The 18,973-nt window shown below is 48.8% G+C and overlaps 1 protein-coding gene across 2 annotated transcripts; it reads right to left on the reverse strand.

The window, feature by feature from the left end:
* Positions 1-208: 208 nt before the first annotated feature.
* Positions 209-18,961, reverse strand: Hsdl1 (hydroxysteroid dehydrogenase like 1). 2 transcript variants are annotated; one of them, XM_050165131.1, is made up of 5 exons: positions 18,861-18,961; positions 11,479-11,704; positions 10,224-10,669; positions 9,832-10,059; positions 209-6,327 (listed from the first exon to the last, which is right to left on the reverse strand). In XM_050165131.1, the coding sequence occupies exons 2-5, from the start codon at positions 11,696-11,698 to the stop codon at positions 6,229-6,231; spliced, it is 993 nt and encodes a 330-aa protein (XP_050021088.1). In that variant the 5' UTR covers positions 11,699-11,704; positions 18,861-18,961; the 3' UTR covers positions 209-6,228. The 2 variants fall into 2 exon arrangements, with proteins under 2 accessions (XP_050021088.1, XP_050021089.1); XM_050165132.1 differs by having other exon boundaries at positions 11,479-11,663; positions 18,861-18,936.
* Positions 18,962-18,973: the final 12 nt, after the last annotated feature.

Consider the following 18,973-nt stretch of genomic DNA (forward strand, 5'->3'; position numbering starts at 1 on the left):
GCGTCCAATCACAGAGGAGGAGGAGGAGGAGGAAGGAGGAGGAGGAGGAGGAGGAGGAGGAGGAGGAGGAGGAGGAGGAGGAGAGGAGCAGAAGGGAGGGGTGTCTGGGGTTTGTTCTTTAATTTATGATTGGTTTATTCAAAGGGCTATTACCAATAATTGGCTGGAGAGTGGTTGCCAGAACAGATGAGGTAAGGAAAAACTTTTGAGGGTCACTTTGCCCCTTTCCCAGGGCCTAAGTCAAAACATCAGTCACTGCGTCAATACCTAAGGGTTATCTTGCTCCTATTCAATAACTGAGTTCTATTTGGAGAACATTCTCAAGGACTCAGGGAGATGATGGAAAGTTCCCAACATTTCAGTATGTGTGTGGGCAATTGTTAGGTCCTTGGTTCCCAGGGGTGAAGGGGGGAGCATTACTGCTGAGACTGAGAGTTGTCAGCAATGGCTTCAGAATTGTCTTAAAGTTCTACAGCCCCAGCCTCGTGGCCAGGGTCTATGGATCCTGCTAAATTACCCATCATGACCCCAGCGCCTGAAGGCCTCCAGTGGCCTGGGTCTGTGCACCCACCTAAACTAACACCATTGCTGTTGAGATGAACCAAATCTATATGTTCTCCTAAACTAGCCCGTGGATCCAGCAGCCGGGATGGCCTCTGATGACCCGGTTTGTAACTACTGCCGGGGCTGTCTGCACCTTGGAAAACAGGAAGGACTTTTATAAGACCAAATATTTACCGTTTTGAACAAAACAGCCAGGGTGAAAGTCTGCCTGGCAAAATGTAGTAGGATAGACCTAGTCTCAGCCTTAATTTAGTACTGAGTTGGACCACAGTTGGCCCTGGCACAGCCTATGCGTAGACAGCCAGCATGCTTGGGTGATGTGACTGAACCGGATAAAAAAGGATGGAGGCTACAAGCCAACCTAGAGTCCCAGGCTCACACCCTCAGGAGATGGGCCTTGACTACCAAGCCTGGTGTAGAAATTGGGTTGTTCATTGGAACCAGTAGCTGAGCAATTTTCTGAAAGAGGATCTGGAGCAGGGTGCAGAGGAGACCCCATGCAGAGCTCCTTGTGCTTTGCTCCTCAGGTGCTCCATCAGAAAGTTCAGTTTGGAAGCGAGAGAGATGACTCGGCCGTTAAGAATTCACATAAACCAGGCATGATGGGGCACACCCTTAATCCCAGCACTCAGGCAAGGCAGGTGGATCTCTGGGTTTCAGGCCAGCCTGGTCTACAGAGCGAGTTCCAGAACAGCCAGAGCTCTGTCTCGAAATACTGTGTGTGTGTGTGGGGGGGGGGGTGCATGTAAAACGGCACACTACTCTTGTAGAGGACCCAAGTTTAGATTCTGCAGCCATATTAGGCAGTTCACAATCTACCTGTAACTCCAGCTTCAGGGGATCTGATGTTTTGGGCCTTTGTGGGCACCTGTATTCCTGTGCACATGCGCATATAGACATACACATTTTTTAAAGGCCTTCTTGAGGCAGACGTGTGGTCTGCAGATGTAGCCCCACACCTTGAAAACATAGTGAATTTGTTCCCAGGCTCCAGCATATCCCATCCTGCGTGAGATGCTGTGCAGAGACCCTACTGCCTGCCCACTGGCAAGCACTTCAGTCTTGCTCTCCTGCAGTACTCCCTCCTACGTCACCACTCTCCCAAGGGGGGTCAAGTCACTCCGCTACCTGGATCCCAGGAGCTAGAAGCCTCTTGCTGATGCAGGAGAAACTAGGAACCGTAAGTTGATGGTATGAAGGATCTGTTAAGCCTGCTTAGGAAAGATTGAGTTACACACAGCAGACTTTAGCTAAAGGAGTGCTCACCAAACTGTAGGAAAGCAATGCTTGTTAGTTTAGGGTTGCTGAGTGTTTCTGTTAAGATTTGTTCACTAAGAATGCCACCTGTAGAGCCATAACAAAAGGAAACAGCCAGGCTCACAGCTAGCCCTCAGAAACACTTCCATATCAAAGAACATGCCTCTGTTGGACCGTCCAAAGGACAGCGCTGGGTCACAGCACCACTGAACTGGCTCTCATTAAGTCCACGTCCTCTTGTGCAGAAGAGAGATTTTCTGCTGAGCAGGCAGGATGGCCCTGGTTAACAGCCTAGCAGCTGTCTCAGGGTAACTGACAATGGCTATATTGTAAATCTCCCCATTCATCCGAACAGCCAAACTTTGGGACTGAACTGCAACTGGGGGCCCTGAAACTACTGAAACCAATGGGTGATGGAGGAAGGACATTGGTTAATTATAATAAAGAAACTGCCTTGGCCCATTTTATTGGTTAGAACATAGGTGGATGGAGTAAACAGAAGAGGATCCTGGGAAAAAGAAGCTGAGTTGAGGAGTCACCATGGTTCTCCCACTTCAGGCAGACGCAGGTTAAGATCATTCCTGGTAAGCCAGCTCGTGGACACAGAATATTAGAAATGGGTTAGAACAATATGTAAGAGCTAGCCAATAAGAGGCTACAGATAACGGGCCAGGCAGTGTTTAAAAAAAATACAGTTTCTTGGCCTCATAGCTTAGAACATAGATGGGAGGAGTAAACAGAATAGAATTCTGGGCGGAAGAGGAAGTGAGGTCAGACTCTGCTCTGCTCCCGGGGAGACCCGACAGCTCTGCTCTCTGGAGCAGAGACGCCATGCTCAGCTCTCCCAGGCAACTCCAACCCAGGATGGACATAGGCTAGAATCTTCCCGGTAAGCGCACCTTGGGGTGCTTACACACATCATTAGAATGGGCTAGTCCAGGTGCGAGAATTAGCCTGTAAGGGCTAGAGTTCATGGGCCAAGCAGTTCTTAAATGAATACAGTTTATGTGTTGTTATTTCGGGCATAAGCTAGCCAAGCGGCCGGGGTGTTGGGGACGCAGCCCCGCCGCTTATTTCAACAAATGGGGATTTCTGTCCAGAGCTGGTTCCCTTTGGGGCAGTAGCTAGAACCAGTCCCATGCTATTCCTAGTTTCCTTTATTAGTCTCTAATTGCTGGAGTGACTTCTCACTGGGAAGGTATGTTGAGTCCATAATACACTGTGTTCATGTATGTCCGGTGCTGTAATCTAGAGAGAATTCAAGCATGCAGAGGACCTGTGCAGTTACATGTAAACGCTATTTCCTTTGAGCCAAGGTCCTGAAGCATCATCAGATTGTGGTGCCCATGGGGCTCCCAGGGCTGATCTCACACAGACACCAGGGGATAACTGCTGGGTAACCATGGACCACACAGCTGCCAGAGCCACGGCTGTCCAGCACTGAGTGTTGAAACTGCATATACCACTCTCCTGGAAACACATCAAAACTCAAAGCACACAGGAGGCACCATCAGTCCTAAGTCAGGGACTATGTCCAGCTCACTGTGGGTGGACAGGAGTAGAGGCTGAGGGCGTGGATCATCAGGTCTGAGGAGACACCACCAACCCTCTAGTTCTCATATATGGAGATTTTACATCACTGAGGAAAACAACAAAAACAGCTGGTCAGGGGGCTGGAGAGAGAGTCAGTGGTTAAGAGCACTTATTGCTCTTCCAAGGACTTGAAAGTCACCCACATCAGGTAACTGTAACTTCCGTCCAGACATCTGACTCTTTCTTCTGGTCTCTGTGGGCACCTGCACAAAGGTGGCATACACTCGCAGATACATACATACAAAGAAAAATAAAACCTTAGGAACTGGAGAGAAGGCTCGAGGACCCGGGTTTGAACCTCACCACCCACATAGTAGCTCATAACCATGTGTAGGTCCAGTTCCAGGGAATCTGCTGCCCTCTGGCCTCCAACAGCATCTATATGCACATGGTGCACACAAACTCATGCAGCCTCACAAATATACACATAATGAACTAAAGAACAAATGTTAAGAAAAACTGTTGAGAACTTTATGTTCTCAGTTTTTTCTTTCCACTTTTTAAAACCTACTACAACTGGCTTTTGTACCCACCACAAAATTGAAATGGCTCATGATGAGTGACCCACACTCATCATGCCGAGTCCATAACCCATCCTCACCCACTAAGCCATCAGCAGATAAGAGCAAAATCCTTCGGGTGCTCTGCAGGCAGTGGGCACATTGATGTGTGCCCTGATGTTTAATCAGTGACAGTCATAGGTGTCAACTTCTGCTCATCCTGTCTACAAGGGACAAGGCAGTGACACCTTCTGAAGGAAACAGTGATGCTTTTATTGGTACATTTCAATTCACAGGGTAAGTTACAAAGGTTTAAGTTCAGAGCTCCTCCTTCCTTGGTTCAAACAAACAAAAACCCACCATGTACACAGTAAGAAGAGTAACTCTCAGCAGAGGGGCTGAGTCTGAAAGCTTGGAAGCCTAAGGATGCCTGTTGGTCTTCTGCTGGCGCCATGGATCACTGTGCTCTGAGTCTGCACCAGTGTTCTGAGTCCTGCTGAGGGGCATCACTACAGTCATAGCAAGAGCTCTGCGCTGCTGACAAGTCTGCATACTGGACCACAGGACCTCACACAGAATGACAGTGTATTCCTGCTATGGTTTCTGCTTACTGAACCATGGTTTCACTATGTGCTCCATGATGGCCTTGAACTCCTGAGTCTCCTGCCTCCCCCTACCCCCATGGGATCATGCCTGGTGATGTTTCAAGCGGAGATGCTGTTGTTTATCACGTATTCGCCCAAGTTCCGTCAGTATGACAGAAGCTTCCAAACACTGGTCTCCTGCCATTACCTCCAAGCGTGGGGTTCTGCACATGTTTTGAAGACATAATTGAGGACAGGAAGAATTTCAATCTTCTGGATCTGAGGCCCAGCTAGAAATGCCGCAAGGGATGTCGTGGGCAAAGCGCATATTCAACATAAAAGCACACAGGGCCTACAGATGATGGAATGTCACCTAAAATAATTCCACACAAGTCCCAGCATCTCACCCATTTTCATCCAGGCACAGCATCAATACCACAATGTTAAGCGCCGCATCCCTCCATTCTGCACTCGATGCCATGACCTATGGATTCCCAAGTGCCAGCTGTAAAACCCTTATAAGTGGTTGGTTTTATAAGACCAAATTAAACACAGTAAGTTTCAATGCTCACCCATATTGTAGGGGTTTGTGTAAATTATCTCCACACCAAAAAAGGCATTCCCTATAATGTATACATTCATTACACAGGCCAAAAATGAGTTTCTAACACCATTTCCAAAAACCATATAACACACAAATGTTGCTTATATTTTAACCACTATTCGACAAACACTTGATTTTATCAGCAGTGCTCCTGGGATGAAATTGGGTTACATAGAAAAGTATATGAAAACCAGCTATAAGCAGTTACAACATGGATGTACCAAGAAATCACTCCTTAGCCACAATTTTTACCTTAGAAATCAAGACAACCCATTATGTATCCCAATTTAGAAATGAAACCCTCCCACAGAATTAGACAAAAACCACACAAAGGAAGCAGCATCAGACATGGTTAAACCCACGACATAGCTGGGCAGGCTATTACCACGTGAAAAGGAGTAACCTGGACCTTTAATATGGTAAGGCTCCCCATTACCTCGTCCTGACAAAGACTCTATTAAAGTCATATCAACAACATTGCTCAGACACACAGCGCACAGTACACACATGGTTCTAGGGGGACCATAGGGAAAGGCAGCGTGCACACACATGCCCCCACATAGAGCTATATGGTGTGACACACACATCTACTGCTAATACCACCTGCACTCACAGTTCACAGTTAGAAAATAACACTTTTCTGTTGTCTTTCTGATGAACATTATTATATATTTTCCTTTGAGATAGGTTTTAACTATATATCCCTGGCTGGCCCGAAACTCACAATATAGCCCAGACAAACTCCCAAAGATCCACCTGTCTCCACCTCCCGAGTGCTGGGACTAAAGGCGTGAGCCACCATGCCCAGCATGATGAACATCTGAAAGCCAATACTATAATCACCTATAAGAGGAAACCAACTCCTTATAGGAGCTGGCCAGTCACATTCTAAGTGCTAGGGAAGCCTTCTGTTCTGTTCTGTTCTCAGGCTTCGTGACTACGTGCCCTGGGCCACCCATGTGGTCCCTGAGGTTTTTCTCACAGACTGAAAGTCGGCCTCGTGAAAGATGGTAACACACTAGGTACTCAGGAAGAGACAATATGCAGGTGAACTACATGTGTTTTCCAAATGCCAGAATACTGCAGGTTACTGTGGCTTGGCCCAGCTTCTCCAGAGCTTCCAGATTCAGGCTTGGCAAGATAAGGCCTCTTTCCGTAGGGAGCGGTTGAGAAGGTTTGCTCCCCACACCCAGAGCCACTCAGGCATATACTGTGCGAAAAGAAACTACAAATGAAAGAGAGAGACATGGTTAGAATCCTAAACCATCAAAGCTGAAGAAATAAGGGTACAGATCAGTGTGGGATCTAGCCCTGTTAACAGACATCTAGTGACCGCATTAAACAGACTCTGAGCCCCCTTCCATACTGAGGTTTGCTTCTGCATAGGGTAGTCACTGCGATTCAGTCAAGGCAGCACAAAGACAAGATGCCCCATCATGATGCCCACCATCAGTGCCCACTCCCTTTCTGCATGCTTCTGGGAACATATGTCTTAAGTAAATCATTCTAAATCCAAGAGAAGCTAAAGCTGTACCACCCTGAACAGGATTTCATCTACATCCAAGGAGATGAAAGGAGTCTTACGGGGGTCCCTTGGGAGGACCTGGGAATGGCTCACAGCACAAATAATTCATCCACTGCTGTCTTGACCATGCTGTACTTCTCTATTGGCTCTGGCTGGGACTTTTCCCTTGTAGTTATTGATTCCTCTGAATGCAATTTCCCAGGGTCACAAAGGGCTCAGTTTTATGAAGATTTCAACTCTGCCCTTCAATCCAAGTTCTCCCCGTGGCAGAACTGAGCTGCTGGGAATTGGGCGCACTGGCGACACTGAGGAAGGGTCTTGTCTGTCTCCACCTGGCTTCCCTCAGTCATCCTCATCTAGGCTAGACCTCTTTCCTCCTTTGTCCTGCCATGCTGAGACTCTCGCCTGGTTCTTCTCCTTACATGCTCTCTCTATGGCGTTACCATACGCTGCCACCTGCAAACCTGTCTCCAATACAAGTTCCTCACCTGGACGCCCACCTGTGTAGCTGCCACCTCAGCTTCTCTGCAGAAGTCCCCAGGACCCTGGTCCCACTAGCTTCCATCATGCCTGATGACCTCTTCTCTAGCAGCCACCCATCTGGACCAGAGTGGCACCAACGCTTCCTCCCCTCCTGCTCCATCTATCACTGTGTTACACATCTCCAGGCAGGACACACCGTTAACGTGATGTTCACCGCTTGAGCAGAGATCCACCATTGCATGTCTGCTATCCACTTCCTCCTCCCAGCAACAAACAAATGCAGAACACCGGTCTCACTAAACACCCACAGGAGGCCAACTGGGGTGAGACACTGTACCATTCGTATGACAAATCCCCAATCTGTTCCTTAGAGCTAAAGAATGACAGGGAGCTGAAATCTTCATAAAACTGAGCCTTTTGTGACCCTGGGAAATTGCATTCAGAGGAAGCAATAACTACAAGGGAAAAGTCCCAGCCAGAGCCAACAGAGAAGTACAGCATGGTCAAGACAGCAGTGGATGAATTATCTGTGCTGTAAAACAGAAAAGGGCTGGAGAGATGGTCCAGTGGTTAAGAGAGCTGGCTGCTCTTCAAGAAGACTGGAGTTTAGTTCCCAGCAAACATCAGACAGCTCCCAACTACCCAGAACTCCAGCTCCAGGGGATCTGACACTCTCTTATGACCTCTGTGGGCACTGCAATCATGTGCACATACCCAGAGAAACATATGTAAACACATAAAATTAAAATTTCAAAATGCTTTAAAAGGGCATCACCCTAAAAATTAGTGGGGGGAAAGACAAAAGAAACAGACTGGCAAGGTTGAAAACTTAAAAGTTTTAACAGCTCTGTACAGAAAACTACTCTGGGCACTAAATAGCTTCATAGACTCTCTTGGCAGAAAATACATTAAAGTACATTTAAAAATACATAGAATTTAGGGCCCCATGCTTGCTAAGCAAGCACTCAAGCACTGAGCAACATCCCTAGTTCGTTCGCGCTCTCGCTCTCTCTCTCTCTCTCTCTCTCTCTCTCTCTCTCTCTTAAACTTTTTCTATTTTGGGACAAGGTCTTGATAAGTTGCCCAGGCTGGCCTTGAACTCGCTCTACATTTAAGGCAGGCTTTGCAATCCTTCTGCTGCAGCCTCCAAAGCAGCCGGGATTATAAGCCTCCACTTAGGTGAAGAATACATTCTAGAGTTCATTAACGTGGACCAAATCCACCTGCCATTAAGATGTTGGTGTTTCAGACATGGCCAAAATATTTCGTCATGATTTGTCCTCGTGGCTGCATCTCCAAGACAACTTTAAGGCCTTGGAGCCACTCTTCACTTTCTGTTTTTGTTTCAAGAAAGAAAAGGTCTCACTACATAGGCTGGGCTGACCCTAAGTTGAGATCCTCCTGCCTACTGAAGAGATGGCTGGGCTACCATTTCTAGCCTTAAACTACTTTTCAGGTTTCTTTGCTCAGTTCTTGAGAAATACAGACTCAGAAAGAGCTACCAAGACAGCATTTTAGACAAACCTATAGTTCTGAGCCTTTGGACGAATATAAGAATTACCTGTTGATTTGCTCACATTTATTTTGTCATAGTAAATTATCTTGATGTGCAATAGCCCCCGAAGCATTTAACTCATAATCAAAAATGCTCAGTAAAATCTAAATCTAGTAACATCTATTTCTAATCCAGGTAATAAGAAACAAATTACTATAAATCTTTAGTTACTGCCCCCTGTGATTAAAATCATAACTTTAAATATTTCATAAAGTTCAAATTTTTTTCTTTTTTTGGTTTTTCAAGACAGAGCTTCTCTGTGTAACAGCTCTGGCTGTTCTAGAACTCACTTTGTAGACCAGGCTGGCTTTGAACTCACCTGCCTCTGCCTCCTAAGTGCTGGGATTAAAGGCATGAGCCACCACACCTGACGGAAGCTCAAATATAATTCAAAATATTTTTAATTACACTGATGTGTGTGTGTGCGTGCGCGCGCGCGCGCGCGCGCACCGTGGTGTGTGTAGAGCTCTGAGGACACCTTGTGGGAGGCAGAGCTCTTCCACCACGTGGGTCTCAGAGATCAAACTTAGGTCATCAGACCTGGTGGCAAGCACCTTAACCTGCTGAACCATCTGGCTGACCCCTAAATACTCTTAAGATATTTGTTTTGTCCAGGCAGTGGTGGTATACGCAGAGGCAGGTGGGTCTCTGTGAGTCCGAGGTCAGCCTGGTCTACAAGAGCTAATTCTAGGGCAGCTAGGGCTGTTACACAGAGAAACCCTGTTTCTAAAAATTAAAAAGATCTTTATTTTGTCTCAACAACAACAACAAAAAGTCTTAGGAATCAGTCTATGTTTCCTGAGTAAACAAATCCAGGAATACATGGAGATTTACTTGACATGATGGTGATACACTTACGGCCCTATCTTAGGGCTTCCTGAACTGGACTGTGCACATAGCACTTCCCCTTCGGGCATCACCAATATCTCTGCACTGAAATCCCTATTCAAGCACCAAGTAGCTTCACATTCCCCCATGCACCAAAGTAGCCTATATCATGTTTTGGGGGAAAATGAGAGAACTTGAAAATCGTTACAGTAATCCCCACACATGAGCATCTACAGCTGTAAGCGCAATCACTGAGAATGTGAGGTGTGAGCTAGGATTCCCAACCCTCGGTCCCTGGCATGGCTGACAGAGCGTTTGACCTGAAGGCATGAGGCTACCTGAATAGAGTGGGACCAGTAGCCTGTGGTCCTTTTCGAAATGCCCAGGGTCGACACCGCGTGCTGAGCATACACTCTCGGCGAAGGTGCCAGCCACGGGCATCTGTGCAGGAAGCCACCAGGCGCAGTCACACTGGTGGTCACGTGGAAGGGGATCAGACTCTGCACGAAGATCCCTTTAGAGGCGTACTCATACTGCAGGGCTCGGCTGAAGTGGTCCAGGTAGGCCTAAAGGGAGAGGGGGGCAGAAGGGGAGGACTTTGAATCTAGAAGGACCTTGAAAGAAAACCCAGGAGCAAAAGACTTGCCTATTCCCATCTCAGGGAAAATGGCCAGCATAAGCAAAAGGAGCTGACTCCTCCCTGACCATCCCACAGGAAGAAGAGCCTGACCTTGGATGCAGAAAAGGCCGCCAGCTGTGGTGTGGGCTTGCAGCATGAGCCAGAAGACACTGTGACGATGGCGCCCTTCCTTCTCTCCACCATTCCCGGAAGCACTATGTGGACCATCAAGCTTGCAGCCGCAATGTTCACATTCACAATGTCCCAGAGCGTGTCCTCAGGAATCTGGGTGAAATACTGGGGGTAGGGGTAGAACGCACCCACGTCATTCACCAGGATGCCAATGTCTCTGTCTCTCAGGGCTTCTCGGATTGGAGCATAAATCTCCCGGCCTCTGCTGAAGTCCGCCACTATGACAACTGTCTCCACCCTATAGGTATCAGCTATGTGCTTGGCCACAGCCTGCAGCTTCTCTTCTTCCTGGTCAATCAGGATCATGTTGAGTCCCCGGCTTGCTAACTCCTCAGCATAGGCCTTTCCAATGCCATCTGTGGCCCCTGTAAGGCAAGCCAGGAGGCATGAGTGTGTTGAAGCATGGTATCCTTACAGAGAACCAGACTGCTCACGGTTGATCTCATCAGAGAAAATCACACACTAGGGGGAAAATGCATAACATCTGTCAGTAAAGGACTATGCTAAATTGATAAGGTGAGCTATAATGCTAAAGATACTCAGGCAGGAACTAGCCAGAGGCTCAGTGCTTGCTCCTAAGCCTGATGACCTGAGTTCAAACTCCAGGACCCACATGGTGGAAGGAGAGAACTGACTTCCAAAAGTTATTCCCAGGCCTTTAGACGTACACATGGCACACACATGTGTGCATGCACACAACACACACACACACGAACGCATGCACTCATGCATGCACTCCAAGCTACCCTGGCAGACAGACCAGGAACTGCTCATACTCAGCCCGCTGGAGTAGGATACTGTGGAATCTGCTTCCAATCTCACCCCTGGCTTGCTTAGGTGTCAGGATGAGACACAGAAATACATCACAATGCAATTCCAAACAGATAAAGCATTTCTGAGAGCTTTGACAACCCCAAAGGACAATTTCAAAACAGACAGCAGAAAAGACATGTGAGAGGCAGGAATGGGGGGCTGGGGAGTAGGAGCTGGAGTAATGAGGGGGATGCCTTGGAGGATAGGGCTCCCTGAAGTGAAGTGGGAAGAAGGGAAGAGCACAGAATGAGGTCTCAGCAGGAGGCAGAAGCCTCCACTTAAATTCTGTAGCTGCCTGCTGGAAACACTGACTTAAAATACAACCCAAAGAGAAAGACCACTGGAGCTAAGATCAAGTTACCACTGATGACAGCCCATCTTCCATACTGCTTGATGAGGTCGGGCCTGCTCCCCAGGCGAGGGATGAAGTGCAGCCTGATCAGGCTGTAGAAGTCACAGATGACCGTGATGCTCTTTCTGGCTGTGTACCAGGCTCCCACCAAGGCCAGGGCTTCCATATAGCAATTGCAAGACCTGGCGATCTCCCTGTACAAGAGGTAGAAGCTGTCAACAGCAGCCATGGCAACCTGCAGGGAAAAGAGGAGAGAGCTGCATTTTGTGGACTTCCTCAGGAGCAACAAAACTCCTGGGGGCGCACAACCTGAGACTGTCACCACCGCATGACCTCGTGTCTAACACCTGTGGCTTAGGAAGTGCTGGCCTTCCAAGAGATTATTCAACAGAACTACTCGGCTATGAAATTCCTCCCAAAATCCCGACTTGGAGCTAGCTACAAGCAGTCTGAACAAAGAGAAACATGAGTGCCCTACTTCAGAGCTGCAGAAGGCACGATTATCACTGATGGCAGCTGGAAAGTGTCCAGCTCCCCAGTAAGTACAGAGGACCTACTACCTCAACAGTGACAAGTAGAATAAACACAAGTAGTGACAGAATGTGACCTTGGTCCCCGAAAACATGAATATTAAATAAAAGGAGCACCCCTAAAACACGAGATGATGATGCCCTCCTGCAACAGCAGAGCAACACCCCCACACACACAGACACACATACAGCCTGTTACTAACTTGGTTTGCCTGGTATTTTCCCTCCTGGCCTCTAGGTTTGAGAAAGTCGCACACACCTCTTCTAGGTGTGTACATAGCAAACACTAAAGGGCAGACACGTCCCAAGTATTGTGTTAAGGATCCAAGGCAGAGGCAGGCATTTAACAATTAAAATGCAAGCTCAACTGGATATCTTAACCTACGAGCAAAGGGGACCCTGGAGAGGTAGACAGAGGCCAGGCACAGTCTTGATGGCATGACCAAGGGCTGTGCTCCATCCTGGACCAGGGCAGAGGAACCGCTGCTGTCAGATCCAGTGCACACTGGGTGGCCAGAGGAGCCTGAAGGCTCACATGCATAGTAAGACAGTGGAGGCTATGCACAGGCAACTCGATTTTAAGTACCACCCCCTCTCCCTCAGAAAAGAAAACATAAAGCTTGTGAGAATGACTTCTGGAAGGAAATCCATTTAAAGTGAGAGGTGGGGAGTCCTGGAAACAGTCAACACAGCGGCAAAAATGGCACAAGTCTTGGGGATGGAGTGGGTGCCCTCTGTGTCTCCTGTGATATAATTTGCGATCTATCAAGTTTTGCCTAGGGAAAATGAAACAAGCTAACCACCAAGCAGGAACCTGTGAGCACATGGCCTCCCAAGGCACAGGGAAGCATGAAGAGAAAACTGAGCAGCAGTCAGACAGAAGACATGCAAGCTGCGGAGGCCCTGACTACACAGTGCACTCTCCCCAGTACGTTCCACATTTCCACCATGTGGGAGAAATCAAGCTGACGTCACAGTATGTTTTGAAAGCTATTCTCAACCTGTATAGTGGTGTGGACACGTAATTTGGGAGGCTGAGGACGGAGGAGTCCCAGTTTGAGGCCAAAAAGCTGGGCTATTTAAATAGTAAGACCTTGCTCCAAAAATAAAAAATAAAAAAATAAAAAACAAGAAAAAAATCAGACCCCAGCCGAACTGGTGGTATATGCCTTTAATCCCAACATTGGGGAGGCAGAGGTAGGTGGCTCTCTGTGAGTTCAAAGCCAGCCTGGTTTACATAGTAAGTTCTAGACCAGCCAGGGATTCACAGAGACTGCTTTAAAAAAAAAAAATCAACTACTGGAGAGGCTAAAGTGGGAAGATCGAAGTTCAAAGCCAGCCTGGAACTTAATGAAAAAATATCTAAGGATGGGGAGGGGGTAAAAGTGTTACTCAGCCGCTTATTCAACATGAAGTCCTGACTACAAGCACCAGCACCGCAAAGAAAGGGAGGAAGAAAAGAAAGAGGGAGAGAAAACGGAGGGGAGGGGGAAGAAGAGATGGAGCTACTGCCCCTCTGCCCCAGCTTTCCCAAGACTCTGAACACCAGTACAGCAAATCCAGCAGAAGGTGCCTGACCTCGGGGTTCTGCTCTCCTCACTGTCAGCCCCAGTCTTCTTTCTCTCAGCTTCTTGCTGCCAGCTCTGCCCTGAGAGGCAGCTGCGAAGGGGAAAGGAAGCCAACAACAAACAAACAAAACCCAGGCTCAGCTGGGAACACTTTATGCAAAACTAAGACCAATGCTTTCAAAACAAAGCACAACTAAAAAGTGTGTGCCTGGGGACAGTCCCCTGGCCTTGCAGGCAGTGGAGAAAGCATTCCTTCCTCGTCCTCTTAGGGACACAGCATCAGATAGGACAAAATTCCATCCAGGTGAGCTGGGGGATCAACAGCGATCTATACCGCCTAAGAGCACCTGGCTATGGTCTCTACACCTGCCTGTGGAAGGGTCACCCTCTCTCTCCAGACCCTTCCTCAGCCACCCCCCCCCCAACATCTGCTTCAATTTTCCACACCACAACAACCAGCTTGTGTAGCCCATGCCCAAAGCCTGGTTGATTCTGGCTGGCCTGCTTGAACCCAGGTGCCCAACACTTTCTCACCGCTGGCAGAAGTAGCAGGAACGCGAGGGGCTTAAAGGAGGGGGATGATTTGGGAGGCTTGGTAGGATTTTCCATTTCCCCCTGGAGACCCTTCCCCAGCTTGCCACTGTCATGAACTGCTGAGACCATGGCCCCACCAACTGTGAGGTGTTCCTTAGAAACAGGCACTGACAGCCCTGGTGTGCTGAGTCTTGACATAAGAAACACCATGCAATCATTCCTCCCAGCCAGACCAAAGTGAGACCTGATGCACACACACCAAACTCAAAGAAGCCTGATGTAGTCAAACACCAGATAGTTTATGAATAAAGTACAAAGCCATCAAAAAACCTACACTGGTAGTTACTGGCCCATGGGGGGAAAGGGGCGGGTCTCATACAGGAAAGTGTACATGGAAAACAAAGCCATTCAAATAGGGCTGAAAACGGCAACTCAATGCCCCAGATCAAAGATAACTTCAGAAATAAATCTAGGAGTCCCCTGGGCCCATACTCCTGGAGACGCACAGAAAGCTAACTGACCATCAGTGAGGCAGGGCATCTGCTGGTCTGCTGAGGGAGGAGGCGAAAACAGAACATACATAGGACACTTCTAATAGATGAGTAAGATCCCTAGGACAGAAAGAACGGCTGTCTAGCCAGTCCCCGCTTCCACTCCAGCCACAGTCCCGGGGCATGACTGGACATCCCCACGTGTCCTTAGACAGAGCAGGAAAGTTAGAGACGGTGAGTAACATGACCACAGTCTCCACGCGGGTCACAGTCAAGGCCCGTGAAGGACTCTGGGAGGTAGCAAGGGCAAGGACAATCTTCTCTGGGGTCTCCAGAAGGACCCTTCTGGGGACTGTGACTTCGGTGTGGTGAGGTGGACTTTAGTCTCTCCCTGCAGAACTAGTAATAACCATGTCACAGAAGGAAGTATGGTGGACACAGGGACAGATGCCAGGAAGAAGGGATGGGCAGGCAGACAATGCACTGTCAGTCTGGAAGACACTGTGACAGGCCCTCAGCCATAAGCAAAGTGCTATCAGGATGAAAGTCCTTTGCTCTTGGACTGAAGGGTGACCCTGCAGGCTGGGAAGGACTGACAAGGTCTCCTTACCCTCTGCAGCCAGAGGCTGCGCTTTTCGTCTGGCTCTGGTGTGTCCACTGAGTCTGCCTTGGACACAGAACCCCAAGTCCTGTTTAGCTTTCTAGGCCAGCTTGTATCCACTCTCCATCCTTGGTTCAAATCCCCAGCCATCAGGAAATTGAGGAGCAACCTCCTCCAGCCTGAGGACCCCTCCTCTCCTGCTGCTCTGTCTCTAACACAATATTTATTTCACTTGTCTCTGACTCTGCAACTGGAGCTCAGGCCTCCAGAGGTCAGGAGCCATGTCCTAAACCAACTCCTCCATAATTAGAAAGGGGGGAGGGCTGGGCATGGTGGCACATTCATTTAATCTCAGAATTCAAGAGGCAGAGGCAAGTGGATATCAATGAGTTCAAGGGCATCCTGGTTCACAAATGAGAACATGTCTCAAAAAAAAATTTGGAGAAGAAACTAGAAAACACATTCCAAAGTATAAAACCTACTATGCACAGTCTGAAGGAAAACAAAACACCTACTCAGTGACTAGCCCAACAAAAGCAGCATCCAATAAACTCCAAGATACCCAGGCTTCCTTCTTGTCCCCTCTTCTACACTGAAGGGCACATCCTCCCAAAAGCTGAGGTTTCTTCCTCTTTTCTTTTCCTTTCTTTCTTTCTTTCTTTCTTTCTTTCTTTCTTTCTTTCTTTCTTTCTTTCTTTCTTTCTTTCTTTCTCTTTATTTTTGAGGCGCAGGCTGCTCTGATCTTGCCCCAGCATCATGAGTGCTGGCATCACAGCTTATACCCCAAACCTGCTACTCTGGCTGCCAGCTTTCTGTTCCGAAACACTTCCCGGCGCTGCTGAGTGCCGCCTGTCTGAGTGGCTCCTGAGGAGTGCCCCAGTGTCCCGAACTGACCTGCATCCTCCACCTCTGAGACTCTTCTACTGGCTGAGGTCACAGCTTTGCTGTGGGTCATGACACGCCCACATACAATTCCTGTCCATGCTACCACCAGCCCGGGGGTCACCCCTCAAATTCTTAGGAACATCTCTTGGGCATTGGTGCAGGCATTCACAAAGGGGCATGCCACGCAGTGGAACTGCTGGGCCACAAGGCCCCGGAGGGTTCCACTCTCCCTTGCCGAGAGACAGGCCTGACTCACCCGTCTCACAGGTGGGTGTGCACACTGCCTCCCTGTGCCACCTGCGGAAACGCCCAAGAGTTCACCCTCCAACAACAGGGTGTGTAGGGGTGGTTAGCAAGGGGCCAAGGCTCTTGTGAACCATATGTGCTCCGGCCGCCTCTCAATCTCCAAAATGCCCGTTCCCGTCGGCCCCTCTTCCTATGTTGTCTCTTTTTCTCAGAAAGACAAGAAGAAAGTCAGAGAGAGACACACACTCTCTCTGCTATTTCTTGCTCGCATTGTTGATGCCCTGGATGTCTTCCTTTCCAAGCCCCTTCCTTGGCCAGCAGTGTTCACGGCATTTGACTTCCCGCCGCAACTCCGGCAGAAGTCTCCTCACAGTATTTTCTAGAAGCTGTTCTGATTTAAGTCTGTGATCCTGGATTTTGTAATGGTAAAAACCTGTTTTCACGCATCCTCTATAGGGCTCTACAGCACCACAATGCTGTGCATACAATATTGCCTTAGCAAATACAATATTGCCTTAGTAAACACAATATTGTCTTAGTAAATCCTTTTAGATACTGTTTGGGCCAGAGCTCAAGTTTCACTCTTGAAGAAGAAAAAAAAAAATCCCAAAAACTTCGCATCAGCATCTGGCAAATGTACAGATCAGTGACATTTTGGGAGTTTCTTATCTTCTTTGGTCTGTTCTTGATCACTGACTGAACCAGCAGTGAGGTTCAGTAACAGTAACAGGGAACCCAGAACCCGGGACTCTTACCCGAGATCCAGGTCTCTACTTAGGCACCAGGTTTAAGGCAACAGCAGTCCACTCCTAGGCACTTATCCAAAATAACTTTTTTTTTTTTTGCTTGCACTAAAATTCTGTAAAGAGGGTTCCTACCAGCCTGACTCACACTAGCCAAAAACGGAAACTGCTGAAATGCCCATCGAGTAATGATCACAGTGGGGCCCAACCATAATACAGTGGAATGACTGAGCTCTAAAGAGGACGGGGGCATGAGTACACGCTATGCCATGAAAACGTGAGGCCGAGGGCCAGAAGCCAGACCCGATACATGTATAAAACATGTTTGCAATTGGGAACTCCACAGACACAGAAACAGATCAGGAACCCAATCTGGGGCCAAGATGGGCTCAAACTGCAGCTGATGGGGTGGAATTTCTTTTGGGGGTGATGGGAATTATCTGGGACTAGGGATGACAACTGCCCAGCACTGTAAATATGCTACAAAGCGCTAAGTTGCACGTTTCAAAATGGCTAAAATGATTAATTTTGATAGGCAAATTTTGCCTCAAAAAAAAAAATCCACTGGGAACTGGGAGTTGGCTCAGCAGGTTGTTTGCCCGGCAAGCCTGATGACCTCAACCTGCGCTGAGATCCCCAGCTGCACGCAAGAGCAGAAAACTGTAGAACCAATTTGTAACCCCAATACTGGGAAGGAAAAAACAAACAAGAGAGTCATGGGGGCCAGCCAGTCTAGCCTAAAGGAAACGCTGGGTGTAGTGAAAGACATTTTCTCAAAAAATAAGGCCTATAGTAATAGGCACTGACCTGTGGCTTCCACACCCACACATGAGTGAGCAACACACACTCCACTAATAAAGTACCGTTGAACTCTGCGCTTCTGAAATATTCTCGAAATGACTAGGGTCACCGAAAAAGAGATCCTGCCCTTGGAGATTAAGTTACACCACAACACCTGTCCTCTGGCCATCACCTGTGAAAGGGGCTAACCCTTCCCGGCTGCAATGAGAATTAGAGGAGGTGATGAATAAAAAGCACTTACAACACAGCCTTTCGCAACCGCTCAATAAACCGTAGCCATTAGCCAGGATTATAACTCCGGGTTCGATGTTAGCTACCGCTATTTGTACTGATCCGACTTTGTGAAAATGCTTCTAAGTGCGTTATCCCTACGGCCTCGCTTTACCCCCTCCTTCGATCTCACAGGCAATACTACACAAGAGAAAAAGGACGCAGTCATATCCCAGGATGTTAGCGCTAAGACCTGAGACTCAGGTGCGGCTCAGAGCCCTGGCCAGTGGTCCGTGAGACACCCCCTATCCCCGACAGGCTCGTGGGAACCTGTATCCCCTGGGGTCACCGCCCAGGGGTGCGGCTGAGTCCTGGTAGTGGAATAGGGACTCGCCGGCTCGGTTCCCCATCCCTCCCCTGCGCCGCCGGGCGCCGCCCAGCGACTCTGCAGAACCCACCCGGCTCAGCAGGATCTGCGCGCTTTCTTCAGCAGCGCTGCCATTCGGCATCAGTTCTGAATCCTAGAACCCATTCAGACCCAGCGGCGGAGAAAGAGGATAAGGCGGCACCGACAAAAGGGCGGTCACAGGGCGTGTCGCACGCACGCGGCGAAGAGGAGGCCCGGGACACCTGCTCTGGCTGCCGAGGGACCGCCGGGAGCGCGGACAAGAGTTCCCAGCTACGGGACGCGCAGAGGGGTGTGGGGGGCGTTCCCGAGGGTCGGGGTCCCCGGGGGCGTGGCAAGGGCCGGAAGCGGGGCGCTAAAGGCACGGGCGCAATACCTGCAGCAAGCCGCACAGTCTCCGAAGCCCGTCCCGCCACCTGTCCGCGCGGCCGCCGCCCCGGACTCAGCCGCAGGTCCGCTACCCACGTGATCCGTACGCACGCACCTGGG

This window comes from Alexandromys fortis, unplaced genomic scaffold (genome assembly GCF_014885135.2).
Source record: "Alexandromys fortis isolate MF-2015 unplaced genomic scaffold, M_Fortis_MF-2015_v1.1 scaffold_165, whole genome shotgun sequence".
Taxonomy (NCBI): Eukaryota; Metazoa; Chordata; class Mammalia; order Rodentia; family Cricetidae; genus Alexandromys; species Alexandromys fortis.

Excerpts from the sequence above, each read along its gene's own strand:
- Hsdl1 (XM_050165131.1), bottom strand. The coding sequence starts at position 11,698 with ATGGCTGCTGTTGACAGCTTCTACCTCTTGTACAGGGAGATCGCCAGG. Across the intron at positions 10,670-11,478 it reads AAGATGGGCTGTCATCAGTG|GGGCCACAGATGGCATTGGA; the intron begins GTAACTTGATCT and ends CTTGCCTTACAG. Across the intron at positions 10,060-10,223 it reads CGGCCTTTTCTGCATCCAAG|GCCTACCTGGACCACTTCAG; the intron begins GTCAGGCTCTTC and ends CTCTCCCTTTAG.